This window comes from Saimiri boliviensis, chromosome 20 (assembly GCF_048565385.1).
Source record: "Saimiri boliviensis isolate mSaiBol1 chromosome 20, mSaiBol1.pri, whole genome shotgun sequence".
Classification (NCBI taxonomy): domain Eukaryota; kingdom Metazoa; phylum Chordata; class Mammalia; order Primates; family Cebidae; genus Saimiri; species Saimiri boliviensis.
In genome coordinates, this window is record NC_133468.1 from 2436317 (window position 1) to 2455594 (window position 19278).

Below are 19278 nucleotides of genomic sequence, written 5' to 3' on the forward strand. Positions count from 1 at the left end.
CTTGAATGCTTCAGACGCTGCAAGGCATCTGCCTTTGCAGATGGAGAGAGAGAAATTTGCCTGACTTTGCAGATGAAGAGACAGAAAGTCAGGAAGGAGAAATCAATTGCTCACCGACAGTTACTAAAGACACTGCTGAAGATACAGCCTGGGAACCTTCCTTCTGAATCCAGACCTCTTTCCACTCCAACAACCGCCCTCCTGTCACAGCCTCCTTTCTGTCCTCTGCAACTGGACAGATGCCGCCTCTTGTTCCAAAGACCACCTCCCATCACACTATGGGCGGAGCAGAGTCCTCTTTAAGCTCCCACGGCGGGTACCGTGTACTATCACCGGAGTTCCCCCAGGCCCCCAGAACGGAGCCTTCCCTACCGGACCTCAGCGGAAACCTCAACTGAATGGCAGTTCACGAGCCTCAGCCATTTAGACCCACAGCCTAGATGCTACGTGTCTGCAGGATCTTCTGTGCTACAGAGAGGATTCCTGTCAACATGATTTAGCCTCTTGCTGAGAAAAACAGGTGGTTCTGTGCCTGTGCCGGGAATCCATAGCTGACATTTGACCCTGAGTCCCACACCCGCCATACTGCAGACGTGGAAAGGTGGCTACATACTCTGGCCTCTCTCTCATCCATTTTTAACAAAATGTTAAAATACAAAGTTATATTTGCCTAGAGGTATGGGGAAAATGAAATACATTCTGATGAAGAGAGCGTTCCGTATCTCAGACAAAACACAGAACACTCTTCAGCACACTCGTGATGGTCAACCTATAGAACTTACCTTCCGTCTTCAGCCGGCAGCCCAGGTCGCAGGCCGCCTGGCTCATAAGAAGTTTATTTTGCTTGTCTTCGTATTTCTGGTCCTCCTCATGATCTTTTCCATCTTCTGTAAACAAATTCAGAAAAGCAGGTCACGTGAAGAACATCACACTTCACATGTGACCAAATCAGCGTTAAGTCACAGCACAAGCACAGAATTGTTCCCAGGGCAAGAATACAAATTCTGACAGGAAGATTCCAGGGTGCCCTAGATGAAGCCTGGTGAGTAGATGAGCCTGCTTTCCAGATGCCCGGGCTAAAATCTCCCTGTACGGGTACACCATAATGCCGTATTCTCTCCGCGAGTCTATGCAAAGTTAAACCACATTTTTTCCCAGAAAGTCTCCAAAAATTAGTCACACTATTTTCGGGGAGTGTTGCTACAACACTGACGTATCTCACCAGGTAGCAAGGTCACTGAATGGTCACAGGCATCTAGACATGAAACCGGACAATATGTAAACTCTAACAACACCTGCTCGAAAAAGAATCTGCGAGCTTTGCGCAGTGGCAGTATCCGAGCCAATGAGTTTTATCTGAGATGAGATTATTGCTCATTGAAAACTTTCCCCGATACCCCGCCGTGAAGACAGGCAATAGAGTCGGCATTGACCCTTTCTGACAGTCTCTAGGGAGAAGGAATAAAAAAAAAAAAAAAAAAAAAAAACACACACACACAAACAAAAAAGAATCTGCGGGCCAGGCAAGGTGGCTCACGCCTGGAATCCCAGCACTCTGAAAGGCCGAGGTGAGCACTTCATGAGGTCAGGAGATCGGGACCATCCCGGCTGACACGGTGAAAGCCTGTCTCTACTAAAAATACAAAGAAATTAGCTGGGCACGGTGGCACGCGCCTACAGTCTCAGCAACTCGGGAGGCTGAGGCAGAACAATCATCTGAACCCAGGAGGCAGAGGTTGCAGTCACCTGACATCGTGCAACTGAACTCCAGCCTGAATGACAGAGGGACACTCCATCTCAAAAAAAAAAAAAAAATCCTTGATTTGAAAGGACGAGGTGGGTCAAAAATTGGAGGTCTGGAGTTCAAAACCAGCCTGGCCAATATGGTGAAACCTCGTCTCCACTAAAAATACAAAAATTAGCCAGGTGTGGTGGTGGGCACCTGTGGTCCCAGCTACTCAGGAGGCAGAGGCAGGAGAATCACTGGAGTCCGTGAAGCGGAGATTGCAGTAAGCCAAGAGGGTGCCACTGCACTCCAGCCTGGGTGACAAAATAAGACTCCAACTCAACAACAGCAAGCAACACGTGATGCTACCAAGAACAATCGCACCGGCGTGGCACTGACGGGGCGGAGAGCCGGGGTGAGCCTCGCTTTACGGAAACATACCAGCAAGGTAAAGGGCAAATGTTTTCATCCTGGTTTCAAGGTGACTGTGCAGCTAAGCAAGCTGACTTAAAAGAGATCAAGACTGAAGCTCGGAGCAGTGAAACCTGGGGAACGATATCCCCCAATAAACAGGCAAGGCTCCCCGTTTCCTTAGAAAGAAATGGAAACTCCATGAACTTCGTTCAGGGACAGATGACATCATTACAGGTGATGAGAGATACCGACTCAAAGCTAGGACACCTGACAGACACCTACTGGACACCTCCAGCACTCAGGTGACCATGAGTTTGTCACACTGGCCTGGGGTCTGGTAACTTGATACTTGGGCCTGGGAGACAAACGCACGGCACGAGCTGAGGAAGAGATAAAAATTCCCTGATCATCCGTGTTTACTATCCCATCCCACATTTTTATTCAAACCCATCCGTGTGTATAGAGCCCGTCTTCCGAGGTGATCTTCCCCAGCCTAGACAGAGGTGCCAAAAACAAGGAATGTAGAGGTCACCTGAAAGAATGACCAGAGCATCCTCCACTACATCATGAGATGATGGACTCCCTGCCACCAGTGCAGAGTCCACGTTGTCTTCCTCAAACGTGATTTCATCGGTGTCTCCGTGAGGCTGGCTGGAGGCAGTCGGGCCGTAGCTACTTGAACGAGTGATGGCACATTCCTCCAGTGAGTCTTCAGGGACTCTCTGGACATCAACCTTTGGCACCTCCCCGATGAGCCTGACGGTATAGAGATGACAAAACGTTAAACAAAGGGGGATTGGACCCCACGAAGTCCTGGCTGGTTTTCACAGGAGGAATAAGACAGGGGGTCTCAGAAGGCAAATGGGAGGTTCCCTTTGAGAGGAAACAGGCAATCCTCCTCTCTGCCACAGAGCATGGCTGCCATGGGAACCGGAGAGAAAGGGAGCAGCTGGTATTCATCACACGGGGCAGAAAGGAGCTGAGAAGAACAGAGACTCAGTTATCCCTGCAGAATTCAGACACGGCACTCGGCACATACAAAGAACCACAACAGCTGCCACGCCCTGTGTCTCAGTTGGGTTCAACTGAACGTATTGTGGCCAAGGGAGCGGAGGCTTTTGGCCCACGGTAGACACCAGAGAGGGTGAGATTCTAGAACTTTCCCATACTTTACCACCCACTACTTGCCCCTGATTATTCAGCATTACCTGGGGGCACGTGACTCCTGTATTATCTCAGCCTCTGCGACATGAACACCTTCATCCTCATCTGCGTCATTTTCTGCAAGTACAGATGTGTTCGTTCAGATATTTCCCACTTCACACTCTGCAAGCACACTCAGCCCAATGTGCACAGGGACACGGACGTCCGTGTGTGGGTCCCTGATCTACTGAAAGCTCTCACGATTTCTCTTTCACAAGAGAACCCTGGCACGGTTTCCTGATCCACCGGGCAATGCATTTCTGATCCGGAGGCTCACCGTCAAGAGGAGGCCAAATGTTGAAAAGACCTTCTGCTCCCACATCACTGGAGGCTCGTGGGGCCTCTCTCTGGACTTTGGCAGCTGTCTCCCCCATCCTGACACAGATCTGATGCCCAGGGACACGCTTGCCTTCCTGTCACAGTTCACATTTACAACCCATTTCTTTCCCTTAGGAGAGGACAAACAAACTTGTCCCACAATTCTCTGCACATCAGGTGACTTCACAGGCCCTCCCAGTGGCTTCTGCTATGTTATTCTGGGACGTGCTCTCCACAGGGAGTGCTCCGGTCTGGGTTGAACCGCTTCCTAACACCCAATGCCCGCACATCAAGTGCTGTCTCCAACACCACACAGCGAGGGGCTTCATCTCATCTGGAGAAGCGGTCCTAAGTGATCGCACACTTGAATGCTTCAGACGCTGCAAGGCATCTGCCTTTGCAGATGGAGAGAGAGAAATTTGCCTGACTTTGCAGATGAAGAGACAGAAAGTCAGGAAGGAGAAATCAATTGCTCACCGACAGTTACTAAAGACACTGCTGAAGATACAGCCTGGGAACCTTCCTTCTGAATCCAGACCTCTTTCCACTCCAACAACCGCCCTCCTGTCACAGCCTCCTTTCTGTCCTCTGCAACTGGACAGATGCCGCCTCTTGTTCCAAAGACCACCTCCCATCACACTATGGGCGGAGCAGAGTCCTCTTTAAGCTCCCACGGCGGGTACCGTGTACTATCACCGGAGTTCCCCCAGGCCCCCAGAACGGAGCCTTCCCTACCGGACCTCAGCGGAAACCTCAACTGAATGGCAGTTCACGAGCCTCAGCCATTTAGACCCACAGCCTAGATGCTACGTGTCTGCAGGATCTTCTGTGCTACAGAGAGGATTCCTGTCAACATGATTTAGCCTCTTGCTGAGAAAAACAGGTGGTTCTGTGCCTGTGCCGGGAATCCATAGCTGACATTTGACCCTGAGTCCCACACCCGCCATACTGCAGACGTGGAAAGGTGGCTACATACTCTGGCCTCTCTCTCATCCATTTTTAACAAAATGTTAAAATACAAAGTTATATTTGCCTAGAGGTATGGGGAAAATGAAATACATTCTGATGAAGAGAGCGTTCCGTATCTCAGACAAAACACAGAACACTCTTCAGCACACTCGTGATGGTCAACCTATAGAACTTACCTTCCGTCTTCAGCCGGCAGCCCAGGTCGCAGGCCGCCTGGCTCATAAGAAGTTTATTTTGCTTGTCTTCGTATTTCTGGTCCTCCTCATGATCTTTTCCATCTTCTGTAAACAAATTCAGAAAAGCAGGTCACGTGAAGAACATCACACTTCACATGTGACCAAATCAGCGTTAAGTCACAGCACAAGCACAGAATTGTTCCCAGGGCAAGAATACAAATTCTGACAGGAAGATTCCAGGGTGCCCTAGATGAAGCCTGGTGAGTAGATGAGCCTGCTTTCCAGATGCCCGGGCTAAAATCTCCCTGTACGGGTACACCATAATGCCGTATTCTCTCCGCGAGTCTATGCAAAGTTAAACCACATTTTTTCCCAGAAAGTCTCCAAAAATTAGTCACACTATTTTCGGGGAGTGTTGCTACAACACTGACGTATCTCACCAGGTAGCAAGGTCACTGAATGGTCACAGGCATCTAGACATGAAACCGGACAATATGTAAACTCTAACAACACCTGCTCGAAAAAGAATCTGCGAGCTTTGCGCAGTGGCAGTATCCGAGCCAATGAGTTTTATCTGAGATGAGATTATTGCTCATTGAAAACTTTCCCCGATACCCCGCCGTGAAGACAGGCAATAGAGTCGGCATTGACCCTTTCTGACAGTCTCTAGGGAGAAGGAATAAAAATAAAAAAAAAAAAAAAAACACACACACACACAAACAAAAAAGAATCTGCGGGCCGGGCAAGGTGGCTCACGCCTGGAATCCCAGCACTCTGAAAGGCCGAGGTGAGCACTTCACGAGGTCAGGAGATCGGGACCATCCCGGCTGACACGGTGAAAGCCTGTCTCTACTAAAAATACAAAGAAATTAGCTGGGCACGGTGGCACGCGCCTACAGTCTCAGCAACTCGGGAGGCTGAGGCAGAACAATCATCTGAACCCAGGAGGCAGAGGTTGCAGTCACCTGACATCGTGCAACTGAACTCCAGCCTGAATGACAGAGGGACACTCCATCTCAAAAAAAAAAAAAAAAAATCCTTGATTTGAAAGGACAAGGTGGGTCAAAAATTGGAGGTCTGGAGTTCAAAACCAGCCTGGCCAATATGGTGAAACCTCGTCTCCACTAAAAATACAAAAATTAGCCAGGTGTGGTGGTGGGCACCTGTGGTCCCAGCTACTCAGGAGGCAGAGGCAGGAGAATCACTGGAGTCCGTGAAGCGGAGATTGCAGTAAGCCAAGAGGGTGCCACTGCACTCCAGCCTGGGTGACAAAATAAGACTCCAACTCAACAACAGCAAGCAACACGTGATGCTACCAAGAACAATCGCACCGGCGTGGCACTGACGGGGCGGAGAGCTGGGGTGAGCCTCGCTTTACGGAAACATACCAGCAAGGTAAAGGGCAAATGTTTTCATCCTGGTTTCAAGGTGACTGTGCAGCTAAGCAAGCTGACTTAAAAGAGATCAAGACTGAAGCTCGGAGCAGTGAAACCTGGGGAACGATATCCCCCAATAAACAGGCAAGGCTCCCCGTTTCCTTAGAAAGAAATGGAAACTCCATGAACTTCGTTCAGGGACAGATGACATCATTACAGGTGATGAGAGATACCGACTCAAAGCTAGGACACCTGACAGACACCTACTGGACACCTCCAGCACTCAGGTGACCATGAGTTTGTCACACTGGCCTGGGGTCTGGTAACTTGATACTTGGGCCTGGGAGACAAACGCACGGCACGAGCTGAGGAAGAGATAAAAATTCCCTGATCATCCGTGTTTACTATCCCATCCCACATTTTTATTCAAACCCATCCGTGTGTATAGAGCCCGTCTTCCGAGGTGATCTTCCCCAGCCTAGACAGAGGTGCCAAAAACAAGGAATGTAGAGGTCACCTGAAAGAATGACCAGAGCATCCTCCACTACATCATGAGATGATGGACTCCCTGCCACCAGTGCAGAGTCCACGTTGTCTTCCTCAAACGTGATTTCATCGGTGTCTCCGTGAGGCTGGCTGGAGGCAGTCGGGCCGTAGCTACTTGAACGAGTGATGGCACATTCCTCCAGTGAGTCTTCAGGGACTCTCTGGACATCAACCTTTGGCACCTCCCCGATGAGCCTGACGGTATAGAGATGACAAAACGTTAAACAAAGGGGGATTGGACCCCACGAAGTCCTGGCTGGTTTTCACAGGAGGAATAAGACAGGGGGTCTCAGAAGGCAAATGGGAGGTTCCCTTTGAGAGGAAACAGGCAATCCTCCTCTCTGCCACAGAGCATGGCTGCCATGGGAACCGGAGAGAAAGGGAGCAGCTGGTATTCATCACACGGGGCAGAAAGGAGCTGAGAAGAACAGAGACTCAGTTATCCCTGCAGAATTCAGACACGGCACTCGGCACATACAAAGAACCACAACAGCTGCCACGCCCTGTGTCTCAGTTGGGTTCAACTGAACGTATTGTGGCCAAGGGAGCGGAGGCTTTTGGCCCACGGTAGACACCAGAGAGGGTGAGATTCTAGAACTTTCCCATACTTTACCACCCACTACTTGCCCCTGATTATTCAGCATTACCTGGGGGCACGTGACTCCTGTATTATCTCAGCCTCTGCGACATGAACACCTTCATCCTCATCTGCGTCATTTTCTGCAAGTACAGATGTGTTCGTTCAGATATTTCCCACTTCACACTCTGCAAGCACACTCAGCCCAATGTGCACAGGGACACGGACGTCCGTGTGTGGGTCCCTGATCTACTGAAAGCTCTCACGATTTCTCTTTCACAAGAGAACCCTGGCACGGTTTCCTGATCCACCGGGCAATGCATTTCTGATCCGGAGGCTCACCGTCAAGAGGAGGCCAAATGTTGAAAAGACCTTCTGCTCCCACATCACTGGAGGCTCGTGGGGCCTCTCTCTGGACTTTGGCAGCTGTCTCCCCCATCCTGACACAGATCTGATGCCCAGGGACACGCTTGCCTTCCTGTCACAGTTCACATTTACAACCCGTTTCTTTCCCTTAGGAGAGGACAAACAAACTTGTCCCACAATTCTCTGCACATCAGGTGACTTCACAGGCCCTCCCAGTGGCTTCTGCTATGTTATTCTGGGACGTGCTCTCCACAGGGAGTGCTCCGGTCTGGGTTGAACCGCTTCCTAACACCCAATGCCCGCACATCAAGTGCTGTCTCCAACACCACACAGCGAGGGGCTTCATCTCATCTGGAGAAGCGGTCCTAAGTGATCGCACACTTGAATGCTTCAGACGCTGCAAGGCATCTGCCTTTGCAGATGGAGAGAGAGAAATTTGCCTGACTTTGCAGATGAAGAGACAGAAAGTCAGGAAGGAGAAATCAATTGCTCACCGACAGTTACTAAAGACACTGCTGAAGATACAGCCTGGGAACCTTCCTTCTGAATCCAGACCTCTTTCCACTCCAACAACCGCCCTCCTGTCACAGCCTCCTTTCTGTCCTCTGCAACTGGACAGATGCCGCCTCTTGTTCCAAAGACCACCTCCCATCACACTATGGGCGGAGCAGAGTCCTCTTTAAGCTCCCACGGCGGGTACCGTGTACTATCACCGGAGTTCCCCCAGGCCCCCAGAACGGAGCCTTCCCTACCGGACCTCAGCGGAAACCTCAACTGAATGGCAGTTCACGAGCCTCAGCCATTTAGACCCACAGCCTAGATGCTACGTGTCTGCAGGATCTTCTGTGCTACAGAGAGGATTCCTGTCAACATGATTTAGCCTCTTGCTGAGAAAAACAGGTGGTTCTGTGCCTGTGCCGGGAATCCATAGCTGACATTTGACCCTGAGTCCCACACCCGCCATACTGCAGACGTGGAAAGGTGGCTACATACTCTGGCCTCTCTCTCATCCATTTTTAACAAAATGTTAAAATACAAAGTTATATTTGCCTAGAGGTATGGGGAAAATGAAATACATTCTGATGAAGAGAGCGTTCCGTATCTCAGACAAAACACAGAACACTCTTCAGCACACTCGTGATGGTCAACCTATAGAACTTACCTTCCGTCTTCAGCCGGCAGCCCAGGTCGCAGGCCGCCTGGCTCATAAGAAGTTTATTTTGCTTGTCTTCGTATTTCTGGTCCTCCTCATGATCTTTTCCATCTTCTGTAAACAAATTCAGAAAAGCAGGTCACGTGAAGAACATCACACTTCACATGTGACCAAATCAGCGTTAAGTCACAGCACAAGCACAGAATTGTTCCCAGGGCAAGAATACAAATTCTGACAGGAAGATTCCAGGGTGCCCTAGATGAAGCCTGGTGAGTAGATGAGCCTGCTTTCCAGATGCCCGGGCTAAAATCTCCCTGTACGGGTACACCATAATGCCGTATTCTCTCCGCGAGTCTATGCAAAGTTAAACCACATTTTTTCCCAGAAAGTCTCCAAAAATTAGTCACACTATTTTCGGGGAGTGTTGCTACAACACTGACGTATCTCACCAGGTAGCAAGGTCACTGAATGGTCACAGGCATCTAGACATGAAACCGGACAATATGTAAACTCTAACAACACCTGCTCGAAAAAGAATCTGCGAGCTTTGCGCAGTGGCAGTATCCGAGCCAATGAGTTTTATCTGAGATGAGATTATTGCTCATTGAAAACTTTCCCCGATACCCCGCCGTGAAGACAGGCAATAGAGTCGGCATTGACCCTTTCTGACAGTCTCTAGGGAGAAGGAATAAAAAAAAAAAAAAAAAAAAACACACACACAAACAAAAAAGAATCTGCAGGCCGGGCAAGGTGGCTCACGCCTGGAATCCCAGCACTCTGAAAGGCCGAGGTGAGCACTTCACGAGGTCAGGAGATCGGGACCATCCCGGCTGACACGGTGAAAGCCTGTCTCTACTAAAAATACAAAGAAATTAGCTGGGCACGGTGGCACGCGCCTACAGTCTCAGCAACTCGGGAGGCTGAGGCAGAACAATCGTCTGAACCCAGGAGGCAGAGGTTGCAGTCACCTGACATCGTGCAACTGAACTCCAGCCTGAATGACAGAGGGACACTCCATCTCAAAAAAAAAAAAAAATCCTTGATTTGAAAGGACGAGGTGGGTCAAAAATTGGAGGTCTGGAGTTCAAAACCAGCCTGGCCAATATGGTGAAACCTCGTCTCCACTAAAAATACAAAAATTAGCCAGGTGTGGTGGTGGGCACCTGTGGTCCCAGCTACTCAGGAGGCAGAGGCAGGAGAATCACTGGAGTCCGTGAAGCGGAGATTGCAGTAAGCCAAGAGGGTGCCACTGCACTCCAGCCTGGGTGACAAAATAAGACTCCAACTCAACAACAGCAAACAACACGTGATGCTACCAAGAACAATCGCACCGGCCGTGGCACTGACGGGGCGGAGAGCCGGGGTGAGCCTCGCTTTACGGAAACATACCAGCAAGGTAAAGGGCAAATGTTTTCATCCTGGTTTCAAGGTGACTGTGCAGCTAAGCAAGCTGACTTAAAAGAGATCAAGACTGAAGCTCGGAGCAGTGAAACCTGGGGAACGATATCCCCCAATAAACAGGCAAGGCTCCCCGTTTCCTTAGAAAGAAATGGAAACTCCATGAACTTCGTTCAGGGACAGATGACATCATTACAGGTGATGAGAGATACCGACTCAAAGCTAGGACACCTGACAGACACCTACTGGTCACCTCCAGCACTCAGGTGACCATGAGTTTGTCACACTGGCCTGGGGTCTGGTAACTTGATACTTGGGCCTGGGAGACAAACGCACGGCACGAGCTGAGGAAGAGATAAAAATTCCCTGATCATCCGTGTTTACTATCCCATCCCACATTTTTATTCAAACCCATCCGTGTGTATAGAGCCCGTCTTCCGAGGTGATCTTCCCCAGCCTAGACAGAGGTGCCAAAAACAAGGAATGTAGAGGTCACCTGAAAGAATGACCAGAGCATCCTCCACTACATCATGAGATGATGGACTCCCTGCCACCAGTGCAGAGTCCACGTTGTCTTCCTCAAACGTGATTTCATCGGTGTCTCCGTGAGGCTGGCTGGAGGCAGTCGGGCCGTAGCTACTTGAACGAGTGATGGCACATTCCTCCAGTGAGTCTTCAGGGACTCTCTGGACATCAACCTTTGGCACCTCCCCGATGAGCCTGACGGTATAGAGATGACAAAACGTTAAACAAAGGGGGATTGGACCCCACGAAGTCCTGGCTGGTTTTCACAGGAGGAATAAGACAGGGGGTCTCAGAAGGCAAATGGGAGGTTCCCTTTGAGAGGAAACAGGCAATCTTCCTCTCTGCCACAGAGCATGGCTGCCATGGGAACCGGAGAGAAAGGGAGCAGCTGGTATTCATCACACGGGGCAGAAAGGAGCTGAGAAGAACAGAGACTCAGTTATCCCTGCAGAATTCAGACACGGCACTCGGCACATACAAAGAACCACAACAGCTGCCACGCCCTGTGTCTCAGTTGGGTTCAACTGAACGTATTGTGGCCAAGGGAGCGGAGGCTTTTGGCCCACGGTAGACACCAGAGAGGGTGAGATTCTAGAACTTTCCCATACTTTACCACCCACTACTTGCCCCTGATTATTCAGCATTACCTGGGGGCACGTGACTCCTGTATTATCTCAGCCTCTGCGACATGAACACCTTCATCCTCATCTGCGTCATTTTCTGCAAGTACAGATGTGTTCGTTCAGATATTTCCCACTTCACACTCTGCAAGCACACTCAGCCCAATGTGCACAGGGACACGGACGTCCGTGTGTGGGTCCCTGATCTACTGAAAGCTCTCACGATTTCTCTTTCACAAGAGAACCCTGGCACGGTTTCCTGATCCACCGGGCAATGCATTTCTGATCCGGAGGCTCACCGTCAAGAGGAGGCCAAATGTTGAAAAGACCTTCTGCTCCCACATCACTGGAGGCTCGTGGGGCCTCTCTCTGGACTTTGGCAGCTGTCTCCCCCATCCTGACACAGATCTGATGCCCAGGGACACGCTTGCCTTCCTGTCACAGTTCACATTTGCAACCCGTTTCTTTCCCTTAGGAGAGGACAAACAAACTTGTCCCACAATTCTCTGCACATCAGGTGACTTCACAGGCCCTCCCAGTGGCTTCTGCTATGTTATTCTGGGACGTGCTCTCCACAGGGAGTGCTCCGGTCTGGGTTGAACCGCTTCCTAACACCCAATGCCCGCACATCAAGTGCTGTCTCCAACACCACACAGCGAGGGGCTTCATCTCATCTGGAGAAGCGGTCCTAAGTGATCGCACACTTGAATGCTTCAGACGCTGCAAGGCATCTGCCTTTGCAGATGGAGAGAGAGAAATTTGCCTGACTTTGCAGATGAAGAGACAGAAAGTCAGGAAGGAGAAATCAATTGCTCACCGACAGTTACTAAAGACACTGCTGAAGATACAGCCTGGGAACCTTCCTTCTGAATCCAGACCTCTTTCCACTCCAACAACCGCCCTCCTGTCACAGCCTCCTTTCTGTCCTCTGCAACTGGACAGATGCCGCCTCTTGTTCCAAAGACCACCTCCCATCACACTATGGGCGGAGCAGAGTCCTCTTTAAGCTCCCACGGCGGGTACCGTGTACTATCACCGGAGTTCCCCCAGGCCCCCAGAACGGAGCCTTCCCTACCGGACCTCAGCGGAAACCTCAACTGAATGGCAGTTCACGAGCCTCAGCCATTTAGACCCACAGCCTAGATGCTACGTGTCTGCAGGATCTTCTGTGCTACAGAGAGGATTCCTGTCAACATGATTTAGCCTCTTGCTGAGAAAAACAGGTGGTTCTGTGCCTGTGCCGGGAATCCATAGCTGACATTTGACCCTGAGTCCCACACCCGCCATACTGCAGACGTGGAAAGGTGGCTACATACTCTGGCCTCTCTCTCATCCATTTTTAACAAAATGTTAAAATACAAAGTTATATTTGCCTAGAGGTATGGGGAAAATGAAATACATTCTGATGAAGAGAGCGTTCCGTATCTCAGACAAAACACAGAACACTCTTCAGCACACTCGTGATGGTCAACCTATAGAACTTACCTTCCGTCTTCAGCCGGCAGCCCAGGTCGCAGGCCGCCTGGCTCATAAGAAGTTTATTTTGCTTGTCTTCGTATTTCTGGTCCTCCTCATGATCTTTTCCATCTTCTGTAAACAAATTCAGAAAAGCAGGTCACGTGAAGAACATCACACTTCACATGTGACCAAATCAGCGTTAAGTCACAGCACAAGCACAGAATTGTTCCCAGGGCAAGAATACAAATTCTGACAGGAAGATTCCAGGGTGCCCTAGATGAAGCCTGGTGAGTAGATGAGCCTGCTTTCCAGATGCCCGGGCTAAAATCTCCCTGTACGGGTACACCATAATGCCGTATTCTCTCCGCGAGTCTATGCAAAGTTAAACCACATTTTTTCCCAGAAAGTCTCCAAAAATTAGTCACACTATTTTCGGGGAGTGTTGCTACAACACTGACGTATCTCACCAGGTAGCAAGGTCACTGAATGGTCACAGGCATCTAGACATGAAACCGGACAATATGTAAACTCTAACAACACCTGCTCGAAAAAGAATCTGCGAGCTTTGCGCAGTGGCAGTATCCGAGCCAATGAGTTTTATCTGAGATGAGATTATTGCTCATTGAAAACTTTCCCCGATACCCCGCCGTGAAGACAGGCAATAGAGTCGGCATTGACCCTTTCTGACAGTCTCTAGGGAGAAGGAATAAAAAAAAAAAAAAAAAAAACACACACACAAACAAAAAAGAATCTGCAGGCCGGGCAAGGTGGCTCACGCCTGGAATCCCAGCACTCTGAAAGGCCGAGGTGAGCACTTCACGAGGTCAGGAGATCGGGACCATCCCGGCTGACACGGTGAAAGCCTGTCTCTACTAAAAATACAAAGAAATTAGCTGGGCACGGTGGCACGCGCCTACAGTCTCAGCAACTCGGGAGGCTGAGGCAGAACAATCGTCTGAACCCAGGAGGCAGAGGTTGCAGTCACCTGACATCGTGCAACTGAACTCCAGCCTGAATGACAGAGGGACACTCCATCTCAAAAAAAAAAAAAAAAAAAATCCTTGATTTGAAAGGACAAGGTGGGTCAAAAATTGGAGGTCTGGAGTTCAAAACCAGCCTGGCCAATATGGTGAAACCTCGTCTCCACTAAAAATACAAAAATTAGCCAGGTGTGGTGGTGGGCACCTGTGGTCCCAGCTACTCAGGAGGCAGAGGCAGGAGAATCACTGGAGTCCGTGAAGCGGAGATTGCAGTAAGCCAAGAGGGTGCCACTGCACTCCAGCCTGGGTGACAAAATAAGACTCCAACTCAACAACAGCAAGCAACACGTGATGCTACCAAGAACAATCGCACCGGCGTGGCACTGACGGGGCGGAGAGCCGGGGTGAGCCTCGCTTTACGGAAACATACCAGCAAGGTAAAGGGCAAATGTTTTCATCCTGGTTTCAAGGTGACTGTGCAGCTAAGCAAGCTGACTTAAAAGAGATCAAGACTGAAGCTCGGAGCAGTGAAACCTGGGGAACGATATCCCCCAATAAACAGGCAAGGCTCCCCGTTTCCTTAGAAAGAAATGGAAACTCCATGAACTTCGTTCAGGGACAGATGACATCATTACAGGTGATGAGAGATACCGACTCAAAGCTAGGACACCTGACAGACACCTACTGGACACCTCCAGCACTCAGGTGACCATGAGTTTGTCACACTGGCCTGGGGTCTGGTAACTTGATACTTGGGCCTGGGAGACAAACGCACGGCACGAGCTGAGGAAGAGATAAAAATTCCCTGATCATCCGTGTTTACTATCTCATCCCACATTTTTATTCAAACCCATCCGTGTGTATAGAGCCCGTCTTCCGAGGTGATCTTCCCCAGCCTAGACAGAGGTGCCAAAAACAAGGAATGTAGAGGTCACCTGAAAGAATGACCAGAGCATCCTCCACTACATCATGAGATGATGGACTCCCTGCCACCAGTGCAGAGTCCACGTTGTCTTCCTCAAACGTGATTTCATCGGTGTCTCCGTGAGGCTGGCTGGAGGCAGTCGGGCCGTAGCTACTTGAACGAGTGATGGCACATTCCTCCAGTGAGTCTTCAGGGACTCTCTGGACATCAACCTTTGGCACCTCCCCGATGAGCCTGACGGTATAGAGATGACAAAACGTTAAACAAAGGGGGATTGGACCCCACGAAGTCCTGGCTGGTTTTCACAGGAGGAATAAGACAGGGGGTCTCAGAAGGCAAATGGGAGGTTCCCTTTGAGAGGAAACAGGCAATCTTCCTCTCTGCCACAGAGCATGGCTGCCATGGGAACCGGAGAGAAAGGGAGCAGCTGGTATTCATCACACGGGGCAGAAAGGAGCTGAGAAGAACAGAGACTCAGTTATCCCTGCAGAATTCAGACACGGCACTCGGCACATACAAAGAACCACAACAGCTGCCACGCCCTGTGTCTCAGTTGGGTTCAACTGAACGTATTGTGGCCAAGGGAGCGGAGGCTTTTGGCCCACGGTAGACACCAGAGAGGGTGAGATTCTAGAACTTTCCCATACTTTACCACCCACTACTTGCCCCTGATTATTCAGCATTACCTGGGGGCACGTGACTCCTGTATTATCTCAGCCTCTGCGACATGAACACCTTCATCCTCATCTGCGTCATTTTCTGCAAGTACAGATGTGTTCGTTCAGATATTTCCCACTTCACACTCTGCAAGCACACTCAGCCCAATGTGCACAGGGACACGGACGTCCGTGTGTGGGTCCCTGATCTACTGAAAGCTCTCACGATTTCTCTTTCACAAGAGAACCCTGGCACGGTTTCCTGATCCACCGGGCAATGCATTTCTGATCCGGAGGCTCACCGTCAAGAGGAGGCCAAATGTTGAAAAGACCTTCTGCTCCCACATCACTGGAGGCTCGTGGGGCCTCTCTCTGGACTTTGGCAGCTGTCTCCCCCATCCTGACACAGATCTGATGCCCAGGGACACGCTTGCCTTCCTGTCACAGTTCACATTTACAACCCGTTTCTTTCCCTTAGGAGAGGACAAACAAACTTGTCCCACAATTCTCTGCACATCAGGTGACTTCACAGGCCCTCCCAGTGGCTTCTGCTATGTTATTCTGGGACGTGCTCTCCACAGGGAGTGCTCCGGTCTGGGTTGAACCGCTTCCTAACACCCAATGCCCGCACATCAAGTGCTGTCTCCAACACCACACAGCGAGGGGCTTCATCTCATCTGGAGAAGCGGTCCTAAGTGATCGCACACTTGAATGCTTCAGACGCTGCAAGGCATCTGCCTTTGCAGATGGAGAGAGAGAAATTTGCCTGACTTTGCAGATGAAGAGACAGAAAGTCAGGAAGGAGAAATCAATTGCTCACCGACAGTTACTAAAGACACTGCTGAAGATACAGCCTGGGAACCTTCCTTCTGAATCCAGACCTCTTTCCACTCCAACAACCGCCCTCCTGTCACAGCCTCCTTTCTGTCCTCTGCAACTGGACAGATGCCGCCTCTTGTTCCAAAGACCACCTCCCATCACACTATGGGCGGAGCAGAGTCCTCTTTAAGCTCCCACGGCGGGTACCGTGTACTATCACCGGAGTTCCCCCAGGCCCCCAGAACGGAGCCTTCCCTACCGGACCTCAGCGGAAACCTCAACTGAATGGCAGTTCACGAGCCTCAGCCATTTAGACCCACAGCCTAGATGCTACGTGTCTGCAGGATCTTCTGTGCTACAGAGAGGATTCCTGTCAACATGATTTAGCCTCTTGCTGAGAAAAACAGGTGGTTCTGTGCCTGTGCCGGGAATCCATAGCTGACATTTGACCCTGAGTCCCACACCCGCCATACTGCAGACGTGGAAAGGTGGCTACATACTCTGGCCTCTCTCTCATCCATTTTTAACAAAATGTTAAAATACAAAGTTATATTTGCCTAGAGGTATGGGGAAAATGAAATACATTCTGATGAAGAGAGCGTTCCGTATCTCAGACAAAACACAGAACACTCTTCAGCACACTCGTGATGGTCAACCTATAGAACTTACCTTCCGTCTTCAGCCGGCAGCCCAGGTCGCAGGCCGCCTGGCTCATAAGAAGTTTATTTTGCTTGTCTTCGTATTTCTGGTCCTCCTCATGATCTTTTCCATCTTCTGTAAACAAATTCAGAAAAGCAGGTCACGTGAAGAACATCACACTTCACATGTGACCAAATCAGCGTTAAGTCACAGCACAAGCACAGAATTGTTCCCAGGGCAAGAATACAAATTCTGACAGGAAGATTCCAGGGTGCCCTAGATGAAGCCTGGTGAGTAGATGAGCCTGCTTTCCAGATGCCCGGGCTAAAATCTCCCTGTACGGGTACACCATAATGCCGTATTCTCTCCGCGAGTCTATGCAAAGTTAAACCACATTTTTTCCCAGAAAGTCTCCAAAAATTAGTCACACTATTTTCGGGGAGTGTTGCTACAACACTGACGTATCTCACCAGGTAGCAAGGTCACTGAATGGTCACAGGCATCTAGACATGAAACCGGACAATATGTAAACTCTAACAACACCTGCTCGAAAAAGAATCTGCGAGCTTTGCGCAGTGGCAGTATCCGAGCCAATGAGTTTTATCTGAGATGAGATTATTGCTCATTGAAAACTTTCCCCGATACCCCGCCGTGAAGACAGGCAATAGAGTCGGCATTGACCCTTTCTGACAGTCTCTAGGGAGAAGGAATAAAAAAAAAAAAAAAAAAAAAAACACACACACACACAAACAAAAAAGAATCTGCGGGCCGGGCAAGGTGGCTCACGCCTGGAATCCCAGCACTCTGAAAGGCCGAGGTGAGCACTTCACGAGGTCAGGAGATCGGGACCATCCCGGCTGACACGGTGAAAGCCTGTCTCTACTAAAAATACAAAGAAATTAGCTGGGCACGGTGGCACGCGCCTACAGTCTCAGCAACTCGGGAGGCTGAGGCAGAACAATCATCTGAACCCAGGAGGCAGAGGTTGCAGTCACCTGACATCGTGCAACTGAACTCCAGCCTGAATGACAGAGGGACACTCCATCTCAAAAAAAAAAAAAAAAAAAATCCTTGATTTGAAAGGACAAGGTGGGTCAAAAATTGGAGGTCTGGAGTTCAAAACCAGCCTGGCCAATATGGTGAAACCTCGTCTCCACTAAAAATACAAAAATTAGCCAGGTGTGGTGGTGGGCACCTGTGGTCCCAGCTACTCAGGAGGCAGAGGCAGGAGAATCACTGGAGTCCGTGAAGCGGAGATTGCAGTAAGCCAAGAGGGTGCCACTGCACTCCAGCCTGGGTGACAAAATAAGACTCCAACTCAACAACAGCAAGCAACACGTGATGCTACCAAGAACAATCGCACCGGCGTGGCACTGACGGGGCGGAGAGCCGGGGTGAGCCTCGCTTTACGGAAACATACCAGCAAGGTAAAGGGCAAATGTTTTCATCCTGGTTTCAAGGTGACTGTGCAGCTAAGCAAGCTGACTTAAAAGAGATCAAGACTGAAGCTCGGAGCAGTGAAACCTGGGGAACGATATCCCCCAATAAACAGGCAAGGCTCCCCGTTTCCTTAGAAAGAAATGGAAACTCCATGAACTTCGTTCAGGGACAGATGACATCATTACAGGTGATGAGAGATACCGACTCAAAGCTAGGACACCTGACAGACACCTACTGGACACCTCCAGCACTCAGGTGACCATGAGTTTGTCACACTGGCCTGGGGTCTGGTAACTTGATACTTGGGCCTGGGAGACAAACGCACGGCACGAGCTGAGGAAGAGATAAAAATTCCCTGATCATCCGTGTTTACTATCCCATCCCACATTTTTATTCAAACCCATCCGTGTGTATAGAGCCCGTCTTCCGAGGTGATCTTCCCCAGCCTAGACAGAGGTGCCAAAAACAAGGAATGTAGAGGTCACCTGAAAGAATGACCAGAGCATCCTCCACTACATCATGAGATGATGGACTCCCTGCCACCAGTGCAGAGTCCACGTTGTCTTCCTCAAACGTGATTTCATCGGTGTCTCCGTGAGGCTGGCTGGAGGCAGTCGGGCCGTAGCTACTTGAACGAGTGATGGCACATTCCTCCAGTGAGTCTTCAGGGACTCTCTGGACATCAACCTTTGGCACCTCCCCGATGAGCCTGACGGTATAGAGATGACAAAACGTTAAACAAAGGGGGATTGGACCCCACGAAGTCCTGGCTGGTTTTCACAGGAGGAATAAGACAGGGGGTCTCAGAAGGCAAATGGGAGGTTCCCTTTGAGAGGAAACAGGCAATCCTCCTCTCTGCCACAGAGCATGGCTGCCATGGGAACCGGAGAGAAAGGGAGCAGCTGGTATTCATCACACGGGGCAGAAAGGAGCTGAGAAGAACAGAGACTCAGTTATCCCTGCAGAATTCAGACACGGCACTCGGCACATACAA

General features: G+C 50.1%; 1 protein-coding gene and 5 non-coding genes across 20 annotated transcripts in view; 5 read left to right on the forward strand and 1 right to left on the reverse strand.

Annotated features, from left to right (window-relative positions):
• LOC104649923 (uncharacterized) overlaps positions 1–19278 on the reverse strand; it is a 67063-nt gene that overhangs the window by 8791 nt on the left and 38994 nt on the right. For all 15 annotated transcript variants that reach the window (XM_074390495.1, XM_074390490.1, XM_074390489.1 and 12 more), the window contains 14 exons: positions 18770–18993; positions 16875–16979; positions 15417–15489; positions 14741–14964; positions 12853–12957; positions 11395–11467; positions 10719–10942; positions 8834–8938; positions 7376–7448; positions 6700–6923; positions 4807–4911; positions 3349–3421; positions 2673–2896; positions 783–887 (listed from right to left, as the gene is read on the reverse strand). In XM_074390495.1, coding sequence (XP_074246596.1) covers positions 783–887; positions 2673–2896; positions 3349–3421; positions 4807–4911; positions 6700–6923; positions 7376–7448; positions 8834–8938; positions 10719–10942; positions 11395–11467; positions 12853–12957; positions 14741–14964; positions 15417–15489; positions 16875–16979; positions 18770–18993 — 1937 coding nt within the window. The remainder of the gene's footprint in view (positions 1–782; positions 888–2672; positions 2897–3348; positions 3422–4806; positions 4912–6699; positions 6924–7375; positions 7449–8833; positions 8939–10718; positions 10943–11394; positions 11468–12852; positions 12958–14740; positions 14965–15416; positions 15490–16874; positions 16980–18769; positions 18994–19278) is intronic.
• Positions 1317–1457, forward strand: LOC141582526 (U4 spliceosomal RNA). Its single transcript, XR_012515364.1, has one exon. It is a non-coding gene; the product is annotated as a U4 spliceosomal RNA (small nuclear RNA).
• LOC141582527 (U4 spliceosomal RNA) lies at positions 5341–5481 on the forward strand. The gene has a single exon (XR_012515365.1). It is a non-coding gene; the product is annotated as a U4 spliceosomal RNA (small nuclear RNA).
• Positions 9368–9508, forward strand: LOC141582528 (U4 spliceosomal RNA). Its single transcript, XR_012515366.1, has one exon. It is a non-coding gene; the product is annotated as a U4 spliceosomal RNA (small nuclear RNA).
• On the forward strand, positions 13387–13527 carry LOC141582529 (U4 spliceosomal RNA). The gene has a single exon (XR_012515367.1). It is a non-coding gene; the product is annotated as a U4 spliceosomal RNA (small nuclear RNA).
• On the forward strand, positions 17409–17549 carry LOC141582530 (U4 spliceosomal RNA). Its single transcript, XR_012515368.1, has one exon. It is a non-coding gene; the product is annotated as a U4 spliceosomal RNA (small nuclear RNA).